This window comes from Taudactylus pleione, unplaced genomic scaffold, assembly GCF_031769625.1.
Source record: "Taudactylus pleione unplaced genomic scaffold, aTauple2 ptg000322l, whole genome shotgun sequence".
NCBI classification, from domain to species: domain Eukaryota; kingdom Metazoa; phylum Chordata; class Amphibia; order Anura; family Myobatrachidae; genus Taudactylus; species Taudactylus pleione.
The window spans coordinates 488,972-506,945 of record NW_028284723.1 but is presented as its reverse complement, the minus strand read 5'-3'; the positions used below and the strand labels follow the sequence as shown (position 1 = coordinate 506,945).

The window sequence follows — 17,974 nt, the reverse complement described above, 5'->3', positions numbered from 1 at the left end:
CAAATCAGATGAACGGTGTAGGAATTACAACGGTTTCTATATGTGCCTCCCACTTTTTAAGGGGCCAAAAGTAATGGGACAAACTAAACAATCCTAAATCTAACTTTCACTTTTTAATACTTTGTTGCACAACCTTTGCAGGCAATTACAGCCTGAAGTCTGGAACGCATAGACATCACCAGACGCTGGGTTTCATCCCTGGTGATGCTCTGCCAGGCCTCTACTGCAAATGTCTTCAGTTCCTGCTTGTTCTTGGGGCATTTTCTCTTTAGTTTTGTCTTCATCAAGTGAAATGCATGCTCAATAGGATTCAGGTCAGGGGATTGACTTGGCCATTGCATAACATTCCACTTTTTAGCCTTAAAAAACTCTTTGGTTGCTTTTGCAGTATGCTTCGGGTCATTGTCCATCTGCACTGTGAAGCACCGTTCAATGAGTTCTGAAGCATTTGACTGAATATGGGCATATAATATTGCCTAAAACACTTCAGAATTCATTCTGCTGCTTTTGTCAGTAGTCACATCATCAATAAATACAAGGGAACCAGTTCCATTGGCAGCCATACATGCCCACACCATGACACTACCACCACCATACTTCACTGATGAGGTGGTATGTTTTGGATCATGAGCAGTTCCTTTCCTTCTCCATACTCTTCTCTTCCCATCACTCTGGTACAAGTTGATCTTTGTCTCATCTGTCCATAGGATGTTGTTCCAGAACTGTAATGGCTTTTTTAAATGTTGTTTGGTAAACTCTAATCTGGTCTTCCTGTTTTTGTGGCTCACCAATGGTTTACATCTTGTGGTGAACCCTCTATATTCACTCTTGTGAAGTCTTCTCTTGATTGTTGATTTCGACACATATACACCTACCTCTTGGAGAGTGTTCTTGATTTGGCCAACTGTTGTGAAGGGGTTTTTCTTCACCAGGGAAATAATTCTTCTGTCATCCACCACAGTTGTTTTCCGTGGTCTTCCGGGTCTTTTGGTGTTGCTGAGCTCTCCGGTGCGTTCTTTCTTTTTAAGAATGTTCCAAACAGTTGATTTGGCCACACCTAATGTTTCTGCTATCTCTCTGATGGGTTTGTTTTGATTTTTCAGCCTAATGATGGCTTGCTTCACTGATAGTGACAGCTCTTTGGATCTAATATTGAGAGTCGACAGCAACTGATTCCAAATGCAAATGTCACACCTAGAATCAACTCCAGACCTTTTACCTGCTTAATTGATAATGAAATAACGAGCGAATAGCCCACACCTGTCCATGAAATAGCTTTTGAGTAGATAGTCCCATTACTTTTGGCCCCTTAAAAAGTGGTAGGCACATATAGAAACCGTTGTAATTCCTACACCGTTCACCTGATTTGGATGTAATTACCCGCAAATTAAATCTGAAAGTCTGCAGTTAAAGCACATCTTGTTTGTTTCATTTCAAAGCCATTGTGGTGGTGAATAGAGGCCAAAATATAACAATTCTGTCAATGTCCCAATATTTATGGACCTGTATATATATATATATATATATATATATATACACATACATAGAACCCTTATGGGGTGTTTTACACCCCACCCGTGTCCATAGGCCCCCATTGTCAAATGACTTCCCAACCTCCAGTAAAAATAGCTTCCCCAGTGGGAAAAGATCCCCAGTATTATCACCCCTCACCCCCTGCTGGTAATAATAGTAGCAGATCCCAGTATCAGTGTCCACCACCAGTGCCAATGGGACCCCACTGTATTAGTGCCCCTCTCCCTATGAGTCACTGTATATCCAATTATATGTTGTTATATATCTCCCCCCAGGCAAATTAAAATATTAAAACATTTGGTGGTTGTGTCCTGTATTTTGTTTAATATTTATATATATATATATATATATAATATATATTTTTTTTTTACATGTGGATTAAAGTAGCCAGCTGACACTAGATGCCTGGTCATGCTGGCATTTGTGGTACTCCAAGTGCTATCATGTCCCAGCAGGTGTGCTGGGACCAATAGTCCACCAGTAAAGAACATTGTTATTATAATTATTTATTACCTCCGTGTGCGTGGCACCCTGGGGTGTTGCGGGGCACTTGCAGGGTTGCCGCCAGTTGGTGGCCCAGCACCAAATCAAACTCATGGTTAATGTTATTGGAAACCACCAGCAGTGGTTTTGCCTATCATAAAATGTGTGGACAAACATAAGCACAACCAGAAGGGGACTGCCTGGACGAGAGTCCTGGGCCTGGACACTTGGCAGAAAGGTAAGGGGGGCCCGCTCCTAGTGCCCGCCCTACCCAGTGGCATATCTATAATGGGTGCAGTGTGTCCAGGGGGGCCCCGCACCTCACACCCTGCACCCATATTAGTTTAAACTTACCTGTCCGTGGTCCCAGATCGGGTGTCAGCACTGCTCAGAACTCCAGAAAATGGCCGCCGCGGCCATGTTTCTGGCGTTCCACGCATGCGCAGTAGACTCCGAGCACACACTAGTGCCCGGAATCTACTAATGCTCCGGTGGCTGGAAGCCGCGTCAGTCGGCTACCGGGCACCGGGGAGAGAGGAGGGGGCCCCGCACGGAGAGTGCACACGGGCCCCCTCCTCTCTTAAGACGCCCCTGGCACTATCGCGCACCCACCCCCCTATCGTTTCTGGCATTTTTTATTTTTTACGTATTCACAAAACGACCGCAGCACCTCCTGACTTGGGTCTCCAGATAGGTATTAGAAAACATGGGTGCATGGATCGCACACCCTGCACCCATTATAGATACCCGACTGCTTAACTAGCATGGTCACATGCATCAACTCTGAACACTATTCCTCTGATCTCTGTGGGTGCTGATCAGCAGTAGCAGGAAACACAGTCTGCGTGTCATGGGCAATGGTACAATAGGAACATGGGACGTGGGGGATAATGCTACATTGCAGATCTATGAATACAGGAATAATGGGGGAATAATGTTACAGGGGCACCAAGACTACAGTAAGGGGGGCCCAGGATCAAAGTTTATTACATATTATTACACAATTATTATGGGTGTCACTGTGTAACCACAAATATGAAACATTTCCTAGAGTTATCGCACCATTCACTACAACATGAATATCCTTGAAGTTGATCTCTCCACGTGCTAGTATTCGTCCCTCACATCGATACGTTCCTTCATCTGTCTTCTTAATGTTCCTGATCTGAAGATAATTGTTGGACAACATAACAAATCGGGCTGTGGGGAAAGGAGATCAGAAGAGGGAGGCAATTAATATTGTCCTCTATGTGCGGTAAACATGATGGAGACTGTAAATTGCACATACACAGTGCTCAGTAATACCCAAATTACGTCCATGCTTACCATCTTTCTTGAAAGTCACATCTTTGCCTTTGTGTTTCCAGATAATGACTGAGGGGATAGAGCTTGATACATCGCAGATGACAACAGCGTCTGTTCCTTCTGTGAACTCCTGTGGGGTGGGCGCGTTCCTAAAGGTCAATTTCTCTGAAAAGAAAATAAATAACATTTATGTGACATGTGTCAGAGACCTGTGCAGCTACAGAGTTAACTATAGACATATATATATATATATATATATGTATATATAGTGTATATAAATATAAAAGGAATTTATTTCTTTGTTTGTTTGTTGGTGAATGTCTTCCACAGCTCTCAAGCAGTGGTGTAACTAGGGTATTTGGAGCCCAGGGCAAATTTGAAAAGGGAGCCCCCCCCCCCCCCCCGATGTGCGCGCGGCAAAGGCGTGCGTGGCAAAAATGGACGTGGTCCCTTAAAAATGGGGCGTGTCAACATGACACACCCCTTTATTTTCACACTGAACATTCCTATCCATATGCACCTTAACCCCAGTAGCACCCCTTATACAGTACCCCCAGTATGCAGTTGTGGTCCCTCTTATGCAGGCCCATAGTAGTGCCCCTTATACAGTATCCCCAGTAGTGGTCCCCCTTATACAGCCCCCAATTAGTTCCCCTTACTCAGTACCCCCAGTAGTGGCCCCCCCAAATGCAGTGCCCCATGTAGTGTTCCCCCTTATGCAGTGCCCCCAGTAGCAGTCCCCACAATGCAGTGCGCCCAGTAGCGGTATCCCCTTATGCAGTGCCCTTTATATGGTGCCCCCTGTAGTAGTCCCCCCCTATGCAGTGCCCTTTATATAGTGCCCCCAGTAGTAGTCCCCCCCCATGCAGTTTTCCCAGTAGTGATCCTTTATGCAGGCACCCAGTAGTGATCCCCCCTATCCAGTGCCCCCTGTAGTGGCCCTTCCTGTTATTGCCCCCAGTAGTGGTCCCCTGAGTGCAGTTCCTCTAGTAGTAGGCCCCTTTTATAATGCCCCGAGTGGTAGTTCTCCCCCAAGTAGTAGTCCCCAGTAGAGGTTCCCCCTCCCGATTAAGTGCCCCCAGTAGTAGCCCCCCCACCAGTAGAGGTCCTCCCAATAATGGTGCCCCCAGCAGTAGCCACCTCTCCCCCGTTGTGATCCCACACCCAGTAGAGGTCCCCCCAGTAGTAGCCACCCCCCTCCCCCGTTGTGCCCCCAGTAGTGCAGATAGGTTAAAAAAATTATATATAAAAAAATATACTTACCTGAATCCACGCTGCTGCTGCTCCGGTCCGCGACGCCGCTCCCGCCGCCGCCGCCCGCCAGTCCTCCCGGGCTGGCGCGCTCAGCATTATGGGACAGACGTCATGACGTTAGTCCCATTACCCACTGTTCCGTCCGGCTCTTGCAGTGGGTGCTGCAGCAGTGGGTGCTGCAGCAGTCAATGAGAGTCTATCTGACTCTCATTGGCTGCTGTTTAACACACGCATCGCTGCCAGCGCTGGCGGCGATGCGTGTGTTATGCACAGCCTGAGCCCGCCTCCTGGCGCTATTGGGCAAGCGCTCAGGGAGAGGGAACGGGCTCAGGTGTGAAGCACAGGACCGGCACAGGACCGGCGCTAGGCTTGTAAACTCATTGCGGTCGGCGCTACACTGGCTAACTAGGGCGGACGGGCCGGTACCGTGGCCGGCGGTGCCTCCCCGCGCCGCCGGTCCAACGGCGCCCAGGGCACGCACCCCGCTCGCCCTGCCCTAGTTACGCCACTGCTCTCAAGGTAAAGCTGCCGAATCTTACATGGTTAATTAGCATTGAAAAAAGTAAGCTATTAGACCACAAAGCGGCAAAGCGACAAAACTTGTATGTATAATTTATTGGTCTGTTTGTTTATTTGTTTGCCAGTTATGCATTCGGGCACACCCCTGCACCAATTGGGATGAAACCAACGCAAGGTGGTCCAGTTGGATCCTAGACAGATTTAAAAGAGGTTAGGGTCCTGGTCGGACCTCCCGTTGGTGTACGCCGTGCAGAGCTTTGACCCGGGGAGCATGTTCTGGGTTTCCACTGTATGGATTTGGACAACATCACATAATAAAACTAATAACTTGAATATTTAAACTCAGGCAATGCCAGGTAGTTCAGCTAGTTTATATATAACTACTGTGGCTTATATTGTTACAGAAAAGGGAGCATTGGTTACTTAAACCAGTACTACAGGAAAAAGGCGAGTTTCTTGTGCAGAAAACAAATACACATATCAGGAGCAGTCAGGTATAAGCAAGGATTTAGTGGGTTGACAGATCTGAAACTGAATATTAAGCATAACTCCCAACTGCTCCAAGTTTGTCTACATTAAAGCAGTATGAGTTTCACCCACACGTGGGCATTTTGTCCCTATTTTGTATGTCTAACAGGCATATTTATCATAATCCGCATCTCAAATGCGGATGGGATGTGATAAATTTGCCCAAATTCGCAATGCGCTATTTGAATACATGGTAAGAATGTACAGTATTAAGGGGTCTATTTACTAAGCAGTGTTAGGAGACAGAGTGAAAAGTGATAAGATAGTTATAAGGTGCCAGCCAATCAGCTCCCAACAGTCATTTTTAAAACACAGCCTGTGAGATGGCAGTTGGGAGCTGATTGGCTGGCACCTTATCACTTTTCACTCTGTCTCCTAACACTGCTTAGTAAATAGACCGCTAAATATAAAATGCAGGGACAGAGCTTGTGAGAAAGCTCTGTGCCTGCAAATCCACTCCAAGCAAAAAATACCCTGAGACTGTGCTGCACATACACTGCCAGCTACCCCTCTGCTGACAGGTAAAAAGGGGAGTGGGATGCAGTGGTCCCGGGCCCCTCCAGCAAGTCCGGGCTCATATAATTAGTACCCACACCTCTATACAGTAGCTGGGTGAGATCATGTGAAAGTCCAGGCAGGCATCTGAGCTGAGGGCCTGATTCAGACCCGCTCACAAGCGCACAGCGGGTCGATGGTCCCCCATTGCACATGCGCACGCCGAAGCCGGCATGCGAATGCACGAGCCCCGGAGCAAGAGAGAAATTCTCTCGCTCCGGGACTCACTACAAAAGGGGCAGCTGTCGATGTTGATCGACAGCTCGCCCCGTATTGTAGGCGGGGCGGGGGGGGTGGCTGCACAAACGGAGGCATTCCCGAAGGAACGCCTGCCGTTTGTGGGCGGCCCTACTGCCATCACTCGTGATGTCAGTAGGTGGACTTCCTGCTCTATTAGAGCAGGAAGTTCACTAGGGCTTGCGGCCACAAGACCCTAACGCAAGGGTCTCGTAGCAAGCACGATGGTCACGATGTTCACCCACAGCTATGCGAGCGGTCAGGAGGCCGTCTTTAAAAAAAGAAAGGGACGCCCTGATTCAGATCGAGCTCTCTTTCAGAGCGTCCGGCTCTGAATCAGGCCCTGAGTTCACACAGATCAGCTGATCAGGTCACACACAAGTAGATAGTGATCACCGATCCCTGGATTCAAGTAAGTTTTATTTGATTTATATTCTATTTTAACTATTTATTTTGTAGAGTGATCAGCCTGTGGTCTATCAGACACACATGGCTGATCACTGAAATCTACTCTGGGCTATGCTTTCCTTGCATGAGACTGGAGGGATAGTAAGACTGGAGTCTGATCAGCATTTTTTCCTATGCATGAGACTGGAGGGATAGTAAGACTGGAGTCTGATCAGCATTTTTTCCTATGCATGAGACTGGAGGGATAGTAAGACTGGAGTCTGATCAGCATTTTTTCCTATGCATGAGACTGGAGGGATAGTAAGACTGGAGTCTGATCAGCATTTTTTCCTATGCATGAGACTGGAGGGATAGTAAGACTGGAGTCTGATCAGCATTTTTTTGCATTAGTCATCAGCACTGTCATCTCCAGAAGTTGAGACGCAAACAGGAAGCACTCCATTGTCAGTTTCGGTAATTTGAAATGCGTTTGCATAAGAGCAGATTTTCCCTTTTTGAGGTGTTCCCTTTATATCTTCGCTTCATGTTGTGTTGTTGTTGAATGTGAATGGGGATCTCTTTTCTTTCTATATCTAAGGTAGAAAAAGCTATTCTGTGCACACTCCAACGGACAGACAGACTGAAACACAGAGGGGTTGAAACTCTATGTGGATATTCTCTTTTTATATTTTACATATATGTGATGTGGGACAATAGAAAGAAAAATAATTCATCCATTCGTCAAGCTTACTTTATTTTTTTATTTTGTGGTGAACAGCGGAGTGCGCTAAATATTGTTACCCACTGTTAATAAGTTTTGTTACTAAGTAATTTTTTCTTTTTTTAAATGGATATTTTTATTGAAAATTTTTCAAAATTTCCAGAAAAAAAAAAAAAATAGGAATAACAAAGCATACAATGTATAAATCAAGACTTTGAGGTAAAAGAGCTCAAGAAAAACTGACTCTCCAAGAACAAACAACATACTGTAACAGAAGAACACTAGGATTAAATAAAAACAATATAGCCATCTAAACCAGAGTATAATCCAGTAACAGCACAAACATGCACAAGTAGGTGGTGGGAACACCCACAGGACACAAGAAAGTAAAATTAAGCAGGAGGACAGTCCAGATCCATGGCATGCTTTACCGACTACCAAAGGAACCATATTGTATCAAATCTAGAAGGACATTTTATTTTAGTCTACATAAACCTCTCATGAGACACTGTGGAGTTAACTAGGACAATCCAAGAGGCAAAAGAGGAAACCTGAGGAGCTATCCAATGCCTAGTAGTAATACATACTTTCGCTAGAGAAAAAAGTAAAGTAACATAAGTAAGTAAATAGAGGCTCAATGTATCTGCAATGCCCAATCCACATAAACATGTACTCAGGGTAAACTAAAACAGTCAAATCCAAGAGTCAGCCACACAGGCCAGGACCTTGGACTAGAAATCAGCAACCAGTGGACAAGACCAAAGCAGCAGACACTTTAGGACAGGCAGTGGAGACCAAGGATCACGGGTTTCCCAAATGTACAGGCGTCCAATAGACTCTGAAGAATATATAGTTGAATCTGCTAAAATTGGGAATAGGCAATAGTTGTATGCGAAGAACCAAGAACAAGGTTACATTCTACATCCGAGTTAGGATCAAGGTCCACCGCCCATTTGAGTCATAAGGACTGTAAACTCCCTGGTACTAAAACTGGAGCACCCTCACCCCTCTCCCAACTGTGCATTGAGTGTCATGAAAAAGTTGCAAATATCTATTGGACTTCATTTTAGGAAGACCAAAGTCAGCACTAAGTTGGGCAAAGGAGCACAAGGCCCCATCTCGGTATAAAAGACAATACTAGAAATGTCATGAGAAGACCATAGCGAGCTACCCTTCAATTGAGAGAAAGCAGAATTCCCCCAGAGAGGAGAGCAGGGATCTGTGCTGTCAGCACCCAACCAGATTTTGCGTGCCTGTACCAGAATGGGAGCACAGCATGAAAGGGAGGACTCAGTAAGTGGCAACTGCAAAGGAGTAATTCTTATATCAGCCTGCCGAAGCAGTGGCCAATGCACATCCCCACACTCCGGCATGGCCACTCACTCTCTCAATTGTACCAACTGTGCAGTCAAGTAATAAAGTTTCATATTAGGGAGTGCTAAGCCAGCTCCACCCCAGGATCTACATAATGTCTTATACGCAATATGGGGGTGCTTTTTATCCCAGAAAAAAGCGGTAATACACCTAGCTGTCTATGAGAATAAAGTAAGCGGAAGGTAAACTGGCGCTGTAGGATGTATAACATTTTAGGTTGGATAATCATTTTCACCAGGTTCACACTTCCCATGACTTAAAGAGAAAGCTTCTGCCAGATATGGGACTTATTTTTAAGGTAATCAATTTGAGTTGAACATTCAGGGATACATACGCAGCCACTATGTATTCCTTGAATTGTGTACACCAACGTAGAGGGATGTTATAATTATATGGGTGAGACAGAGTGGGTAGGATAGGCAACACCAGAGACAAACGAACTACCATTGGCAAAAAAGCTGGAAGAGAACTTTCATATATGACAGGAACAGTAACATATCATCGTCAAAGAGTGCAATATTCTCCTCAGAGCCCAAGACCAAAAGTCCAGAGATAGCAGGTGGATCATGTATTGCACAGGATAGTGGCTCTCTGGCAAGGGCAAATAGGGACAGGTACAAAGAGCAACCATGGTAAACACCACGTCTCATGGGAAAAAGAAGCAGTAACAAACTTATCAGGAACCCTAGCTGCAGGACAAGAATACAAAAGTTTTATCCATCCGAGAAACGTTCCACCTCAAATTGGGAGAGCACAGCCCAAGGAAATGGCCACTTTACTGAAGCATGCAGGGACACCACCAAAGCAGCTTCACGGTCAACATGACTTAACTGAATATAGGAATAAAGACGTCTAATATTAATCAGAGTTGATTTCCCTGTCATAAAGCCAGTTTGATCAGGATGAACAATCTCCAAAATCACCTTATTTGAATTGTCAGTAACTTGGCTAAAGTTTTGACATCCGTGAATAACAGGAAAATAGGATGGTAGGAATTCGGAAAAGCCGGATCTGTACCAGGCTTGGGGAGGACAACTATTAATGGTAAAGAGGTAAAGAGTAAACCTCAGAAACAGCATTAAACATCTCCAAGAGTTTAGGGATAAAGTAGCCCAAAGGCATTCTTCAGCTCATCAGAGGGTATGAGGGAGTCCAAAAAGCTTGACTGGCAGATGACAAAGAGGGCAAGGAAACCTGATCCTAGTAGCAATCCAGATCAGTCTGAGAGTAGTGATCCCGGGAGGGATAGACATGCACAAAATAATCATACAACACCCCTGCTATAGAAGGAGTAGCAGCATTGGTAACAGCATCTTTACTAATCAGCTTATGCACAGTAGGAAGGGTAGCCCCATCTCGAGCCATAAAGGTCATAAACCTGCTGGTCCAATCAGCCTGTAGAGGTCATGGGCAGAAAAGAGGAGCCTATGTCTGGATTTGTTAATAAGTAAATCAGTCCACTCTCTATGGACAATAAGCCATTCAACTCTATCTGCCACAAGCCGGCCCACTATATATTTTGCTCCATAGCCCAGCTCCTCCATTCTAGATCCATCTCACGCTATCTATAAAATGCTCTTAACTGAGCCACTCTGAAAATCAAAGTGCCCCAAAGAAAGACCTTAAAGGTATCTCATATCAATGTGGGATTAACCTCAAGGGAATTATCTTCAAAAAATCCATTCCAATCTGCCAGAAGAGGCCGCCCCTATCTGTGTCAACCAAAAGGGATTAAATTTCTAAAAGAAGGCTCCTCTGGGTGACAAAAGTCAAGGGTAACAGCAGGGCCCGGGTAACAGGGGGCGTGGCCTAATCGCAGGAGGCGTGGCCATGCCCCCTTCGGGAAAAAAAAGAGAGATTTTCAGCGCTGCTGCGTGCTGGTGAGGGGGGCGCTCTGAGCTCCCTCAGCCCGGCGAAAAGCCAGGGGGGGACACAATCAGTATGATCGCTTCCCCCCACAGGTAGAGGAGACTGCTGTGGCTGCTGCTCAACAGCCATGAGCAGTCTCCCACTGCAGCTCAGCACACACTGTGTGCTGGGCTGCTGTGAGGGAGGGGGGGCGGCGGCGGACCCGGGTCCCCGCCGGGCCCCTCAGGAAGCCCGGGTAATTTGTACCTGCTACCCCCCCTCTCGGCACCCCTGGTGGTAACTCCCCCCTCCGGCAATCCCTGCCTGAGTACACAGCGCATCTGCCTAGTTCTGATGCGCTGTGTCTCAGTCCCGGTTGGCTCCACTGAGCATGCGCGGGATCTCGCAAGTATTGCGAGATCCCATGTGCAGCCCTGGAGGGTCAGTGCTGCAGGGACAGCAGCAGGGACAATGCTGTCCCTGCTGTGGGGATAGGACATCGCCAGGCTGTAGCTGTCGATAGCAACAGCTGCAGCAGGCGGAACGGTGCTGCTATCTTGTAGATAGCAGCGCTGATAATGACAGGGGCGCCTAGCACCGGGGAGAAGCGGTATCAGTGCACATAACGTGCACTGATACCGCTTCAACGCTTCTTGCATCTCCCCCAGTATCACAATTAGCATAACAGGATATTTAGGGTATAAACTGTCAGCCAGGGGAACCTCCATGTCCAGGGACCTGAAGGTCGAGCCAAATAACAGCATCCTTAGGAGAGTTAAAGAAATGAGACCTACTGCATCACACAACTCTCAAGTAGGCAGGGAACATCATGGCATATAGGTTGCAGGTCCCGCAAGCGTCAATGTGAAGAAACTTGGCGCTACATTTTTGTACTTCTGTCTAGAAATCCTGATAAATGGCAATCCATTTACCATTATACTCCAAGGGACCCCTGATCCTAGCAAGCCATGGCACAGTATCCCCGTCTTCTTAGAGCAGAATTTTTGCAATGAAGAAGCAAGATGAAGCAAGAAGAAGTAAGAAGCATTCCGTATCTGATCCATCTGGCTTTTAAGGTAAACTAACCAAATTAATATTGTTGCGACTGAGTCATCCTTCAATATCTACGAACGTCTGCTAGCAGGCCGCCATTTGAGTTTCCAATGCTGTCAAACGCCCAGGAACAAGTGGATTTTTGATTGTTTAGTCTCTTCAATACGATCTCGCATTTTTTGCATCTCCTGTTGCATCAGAGACAAATCAATATGGATCTTCATGATATGGTCCGTCAGCCCACAGCAGTTGTTCCTTTTGGAGTGCTGGAGCATCAGATCCTGTAAGAGCAGGCAACGCGGAATCATGAGAAGCCTGGGAATCAGTAGAAGAGGAACCAGGATCCGTATAGGGGTGGATCTCACATAAGTTTCTAATTTAGCAGCTGCTTGGGATTTTCTGATCATGATAGCGGCAGGCAGAGCCAGCAACAACTGGTACCTGTGTAGAAGAGAAAAAGTGCCAATACAACAAAATGACAGCAGCAGGGATCTTACTGAAACCAAATAAGCAATATACACAGTCCAGGGCTAATCAGAGCAGCCCATAGCCCAGAACACCCCTGGATCAAAGTTGGAAGAGAAGAAAGCCACCAGGACATCATAATCACAGGGTCAGGAGAGTGCGGATTCACACAGTGAGATCCACCAGCTGTGCACATCCAGGGAAGATGGCAGCCAGATGAAGCTCCAGGGCCTCAGGATGCCTGTTCCCATAGACAACAAGGAAAGTCCCAGAGACTAGTCAAGAGTGCAGAGGTAGCCCACACCACACCGCTAGAGGCAGAGCTGAATCATCAGAGCACTAATCCCATCAGTGCAGGAGAAAGCAGCACCCTGCTGGAGGTGACAGGAGGCCAGATACACCGCCTGATGGACACTGCAGCAGCGGGTATGGAGAGGAGAGCACATAGCCCAGGAGTGCAGAGGAGATTACAGCAGGCCAGGAGAGACAAGTTAAGAACGCAGAGGTGGCCACCGGATACCCGACAGGATGTTATGGCTGGAAAGCAATATAACACGTGACCTACTCCATGCCCACCAGCCATGCCACCCTACTCAGTGGCTTTTCAATATCTTCAAATAGAGAACAGAAGAAAATACCTAATTTAGACAAGTTTGCACTCAACTTTATTAAGCACACATTACTAAAAGGGAAGAGCTTTGTATTTTATTTACATCACAAAAAAAACAATTCCCATGATATTCCGTGATAACAACTCTTGGAAAGAATTAAGGATTGCCCAATGAAACACTGAGTAACAATGACTGATGTCACTAATTGTCAATGAACTGTCTTATTTTAATATATTCATTATGCCCCCTTCTGTCCTTCTTCTATCCCCTCTTTTGTCAGTACTTCTGCATAAACTGTCTTTGTTCAAGTACATTATTGATGCTGAGTTATTAGGCTTGCTAGATGGGGTTTTTTCTGTAGTAAAACTTTTTTTATGCTTTGGAACACACTTTGGATGAAGGAATCAATTTATTTCTACTTATATTTTGATTTACTGTGTTATCTGTACTATCCAGGAAATGAAGGTAATAAAGTAAAGCAAATCTTACGATAAATCTGGAGCTGTACAGTGCTTTCCGATCGTCCCTCTTCTGGGTTGGTAGCGATACATTTGTAGGTCCCAGCATCCTGAATGCTGGCATTGTAAATGGTAAGAGTTGATGAGTAGTCATCACTTTTCACTACTGAGATCTGTTGTTGGTTGGTTAACCTTTCACCGGTGGGAGATTCCCAGTAGATCTCAGTTGCTTCCCCGATTACTGAGACACAGGAAAGAAGGAAAGAAAGGCACAAACCTGGTCAGCGAATCTACAGGCACTTAGACATTTTTAAATTTTCAGACATTTTCATAAATTTTATACATTTTCAAAGCATGAAGGGGGTGATTCTAAGGGGGCTATTTTTTTAGGGCGCTGGACAGAGCCGCTGCTGGCATTTCTGCTTGCACCCTCATTATGGTGTGAGCAAAAATGTGCGATAAACCCATGGTTATGGCACCCAAACAGCAGTTTGGGCATCCTAAGCAGGACTTTAGTCCAGTTTAGCCATTTTACACGGCTAAACCCAGTCTAATAGGGCATGAAGACAGCAATAATTAATGGGTGCCCTGGTGCCCAGATCAATTTAATTGCAACACTGGGCGCCCATTAATTATCGCCGCCCACAAAACAACTGAATGGCCCCCTAAGTGCCAAGAGAACAATGAATAACATGAGTAGAGCTACAATTTAGCCAAGATAAATTTGGTTCTCTAGTAATGGGGATTGTAATACTTTATGTAAATAAAGCAGGCCTCCTTCTGAACAGTAACCTGGTGGGATCCTAAACGGACACTAATCAGGTGGGCAACATAAATATTAACTCACATATTTATTTTTCTAAATATCTTTGCAACATTTCAGGGATTAAATGGGTTTTGAAGACCCATACCTTGACATAAGAAGAATTTCGATTCCCCGAGGCCTATTTCTCCTTGATCGGGAACAATGGTAACTTCTAGAGCTGCTGAAACAGAAAATATGAAGAAATATGTTAAGGTCACTACTTAGAAAAGGCCTTAAAATGACGAAAGATAAAACAGATAAAAAATCTGTGTTGTTTACATCTTGGCAGAAGCAGCATTTGTAAAGAAATAATCACATAATCTCACACTAAAGGCAAATTTTTAATTTATGCGCCTAATATCCAAAAATGTGTGCGCAATGTGTACATAAGCGATATTTAAACTCATTTCTGCTCCTGAACAGAGGAGAGACAGCAGATCACAGTTATGCCTCTACAATACCTATGGCTGTCTTACCAAAGCAGGTGACAGAGCAGAGACGCGGAAACATAGGGCATATTCTACTCCCCTTTGTCTTTGCTCCATCATCTGCCTTTCGCAAATACGGGCAGGTATCCAGCACTGACACCGCTCCATAAACGTCAATGTTCTCTATGTGGGTATCCATCTCTCCGCTGTGTACGTGTCAAAAACAGAACATGGGAGCGGGGTATAAATAATGCTTGTGTGCATGAGCCCTTAATTCATATTGTGACAGCGGCAGAAGAGCTTGCTAAGCATCTTGATTCATTTATATTATGGATAAAACGTTCCCTTAAAGACAAGGAGGACAGTTTCATAAACCAAACGGGTTACACGGATGAAAAAATAAAATAAGTTGAGGGAACCGCGGTGACCCTTTGTCATTATACAGCATGATAAACATTTAATCCCTAACACTCTACGGCTGATTTATGGCTGCCTTCTGCTGCCAGCACTCAGGCTGTATGCCATTTAGCTAAATGATCAGGAAACCCTTTACACATAAAAGAAAAGTGAGCAAAAAGCAAATTGGAAAATCAAAAATGATTTAAATGGCTTACAGAAAGTAATTTTGTAGAAATGACTCCAAGCTGGGTCACCTTCCAGTGACTCATCTGTATCTACTTTAATAAAAGGTTACTCCTTCCAACCCTTCATTGTACAATGAGGTGCAGATGAGTTGCTAAGTGCAATTACTTACAAATACATATTTCTAGCAGGAAGAACAGTATTAGTTTTCAGCGGTAAGAAGAGCTCATCTCCACAGCTTTTAAAGGCCGTACATTATTTTTGTAACTTCAGAAAATAATTAATGCGGAAATAATATTCAATCTCCATAACTAAAGCTGGAAATGAACAATAGCAATGAAAACATTATCTAACTCAACTCCAGTGTTTTACTAATTGATTGTTCCACTTCCTCTTTGTAATGAATTACCTCTCTTCCACTATCCATTATTAAACACAATAATATAATTCAACTCATTCCCTATGAAGGACAGGCCTTAATGTGGAAAGAGACAGGAATAAACATTTTAGGGCTCAGGGATATAGGAATCTATTATGCCCAGACTCATTATGAATTATAATCTGCAGTTCTGATTTTTGTTATGGGGAAATAGAATTCACATCATATTGCCAGGGATGAGTTTCTACAATACAAGGTTAGTTCACAAGTAATTAGTTATTTAAGGGGTTTTCAACCACCAGACAACATAAATGTATCAGGTTATACCTGACACCGTGCATATTTTACTGAAATCATTATACTGTAGATTATTTTAGATCGCAGATTTGTTTAGTTGTGTTGCCCTTGGATATGACACGGATCAAATCTGTGCACAGTTTAATCTGTAGCACAGCTTTGTGCCATATCCAGGGCCGGCTTTAGGGGTGTTCGGGGGGGGTTGTGGACCCTGGACCCTGAATGGATGCTGCACGCATGCGCGCGGCATCCATTCAGTGCCGTGAGAGGGCTGGGGAAAGCCCAGCTAGAGATACTCCCCCCAGCCTGACATTAATTGGAGGCGTGCCATGCAGGCTCGCCCCTCAGATAACGTCACGTAAGTAGGCATGGCCTATGGTAATAAGGCCACGTCCCCAATTTCGGTCACAGGGCACTCGGCCGGCACAGGGCACTATAAGCCCTGGAGCCGGCCCTGGCCATATCTAAAGGCAGCTAAATAAACAATTTTCCTATTATAGCATAAACAAGGTGATAACAACACAGAGAGTAGCAACATATAATAAAACAATTTATTTCATAATAATTGCACGCAGGTATTTACAATCTAATATTAAGATAATCTGTAAATGGAAATTTAAAGTCAGATTTATGATTGTTTAAGGTTGTTTTTTTGGAGTAGAAAAAAATAGAGAAGATCACAATACATATGTACAAAAATAGACCCTGACTCTGAATCTGACGCAGCTCCTTATATGGCTACAAATCATACTTGTCTGCTCTCCCGGAAGTTGTGGGAGGCTACCGATTTTTCGGGCTGTCCCTCACACCCCAGGAAGAGTAGGTGGATCTTCCGCATCACACCCACTTCCTAGTGAAGTGGGCAGGATGGGGAAATTATATGGGTAAATCGCGGGTCCGTACAGAGGAGTTGGCCTAAAAGTATGCAAGTCACATCATTTAGTCCTGCCACTGCTCGTGGACCCGTGAATCACAATTTGCTGCGTCGGGGGATGAAGCCTAATTTCTTTTGAGAGTCTGTACCTGCCCCCAAAACTGTCAGCTGCATCTCCGCTCTGGGCTTCTTCCATTGAGGAGTTAATTAAAGTATGGAAATATGCTACAAATATCATGTTTTAGTATACTGCACTTGTGCATAAGTGAATTTACGCATTTTTGTGCATCTCTGTCCGAGTCAGATGGATATTGCCCTGATCTCTCTTAGCATAAAATGACCATTTCAGGGCAGCAACTATGTGGCAATGCTGTGGTTACACGCAAGATAGCGGTGTCATGGGAGTCTTGTGGGCATGTAGCCAGGGTTCCGTGCTAATCTGAGTCATGCTTACATGGAAGGGAAGCCTGTTTCTGACGATCTCTTGGACCCAGCATGGGTCAGGTGCCAGTGCTGATACTAACTATGCTGCGACTGTGGGCAGAAAAATATGATTTTGCGTTTCAGCACAAATCGCGTCGATGAGCCCCCCCACACCGCCCACTTTCACTCTGTAAGCGTCCAGCTGCGAGGGGAGGTGGGGAGTGGGTGGCTGCCGGTCCAGGCGACTTGCCCTCTTTTGCCGCCGGCCAGTAGCATCAACCGATTTTCAGGGAGCCTCCTGGCCATTCTGGAAGAGTATGTAAGTATGTCTAGTATTAGTATTTTTACGTTTCATTCACGTTTTTAAGTTTTGCATATTGAAAAGTTTTTCAAACTTTGCCCCAGAACAGTCAAAACATAAGGGTAAGAGTACAGCAGTGGCTATTCTTACTGTAGATATGGGAGACCCTAGAAATGGTTTTAAATTGTACATTGTATTCATTTATCTGTAATGTACCTAAGCACATACACGTCATTGTATTTCTCCCAATCATATACACATTTAATTTCATGGAAGTACCCTATGTGACTGTTCCGCTTCAGTATTTTTCTTTTTCTTGTAAGGGTAATAAAAAAAAAAAGCAAAATAAATAAAAAAATAATGTACACTTTTTCATGACAAATTTAATCAGAAGACCTCTGAACTGAAAAGGCTGGGAATGGATTTTGCAGCAGTCAGTGTAAGAAAAGGTCGTAGTGAAGCAAAATGACTTATCAGTAGGATCTAACTAGAAGGGAAAGAATTTAGAAAGGCAGAGCGCAATGAGCGCAGTGTCAGCTGGTGAGGCTGCCCCT

General features: G+C 44.9%; 1 protein-coding gene across 4 annotated transcripts in view; it reads right to left on the bottom strand.

Moving 5' to 3' along the window:
- The window catches only part of NCAM1 (neural cell adhesion molecule 1), a 397,179-nt gene that overhangs the window by 101,972 nt on the left and 277,233 nt on the right, over window positions 1-17,974 (bottom strand). For 3 of the 4 annotated variants that reach the window (XM_088443021.1, XM_088443025.1, XM_088443024.1), the window contains exons 2-5: window positions 14,243-14,317; window positions 13,363-13,572; window positions 3,343-3,486; window positions 3,079-3,216 (exon numbers count right to left, since the gene is read on the bottom strand). In XM_088443021.1, the coding sequence (XP_088299147.1) occupies window positions 3,079-3,216; window positions 3,343-3,486; window positions 13,363-13,572; window positions 14,243-14,317 (567 nt within the window). The remainder of the gene's footprint in view (window positions 1-3,078; window positions 3,217-3,342; window positions 3,487-13,362; window positions 13,573-14,242; window positions 14,318-17,974) is intronic. The other variant, XM_088443022.1, reaches the window with a different exon arrangement.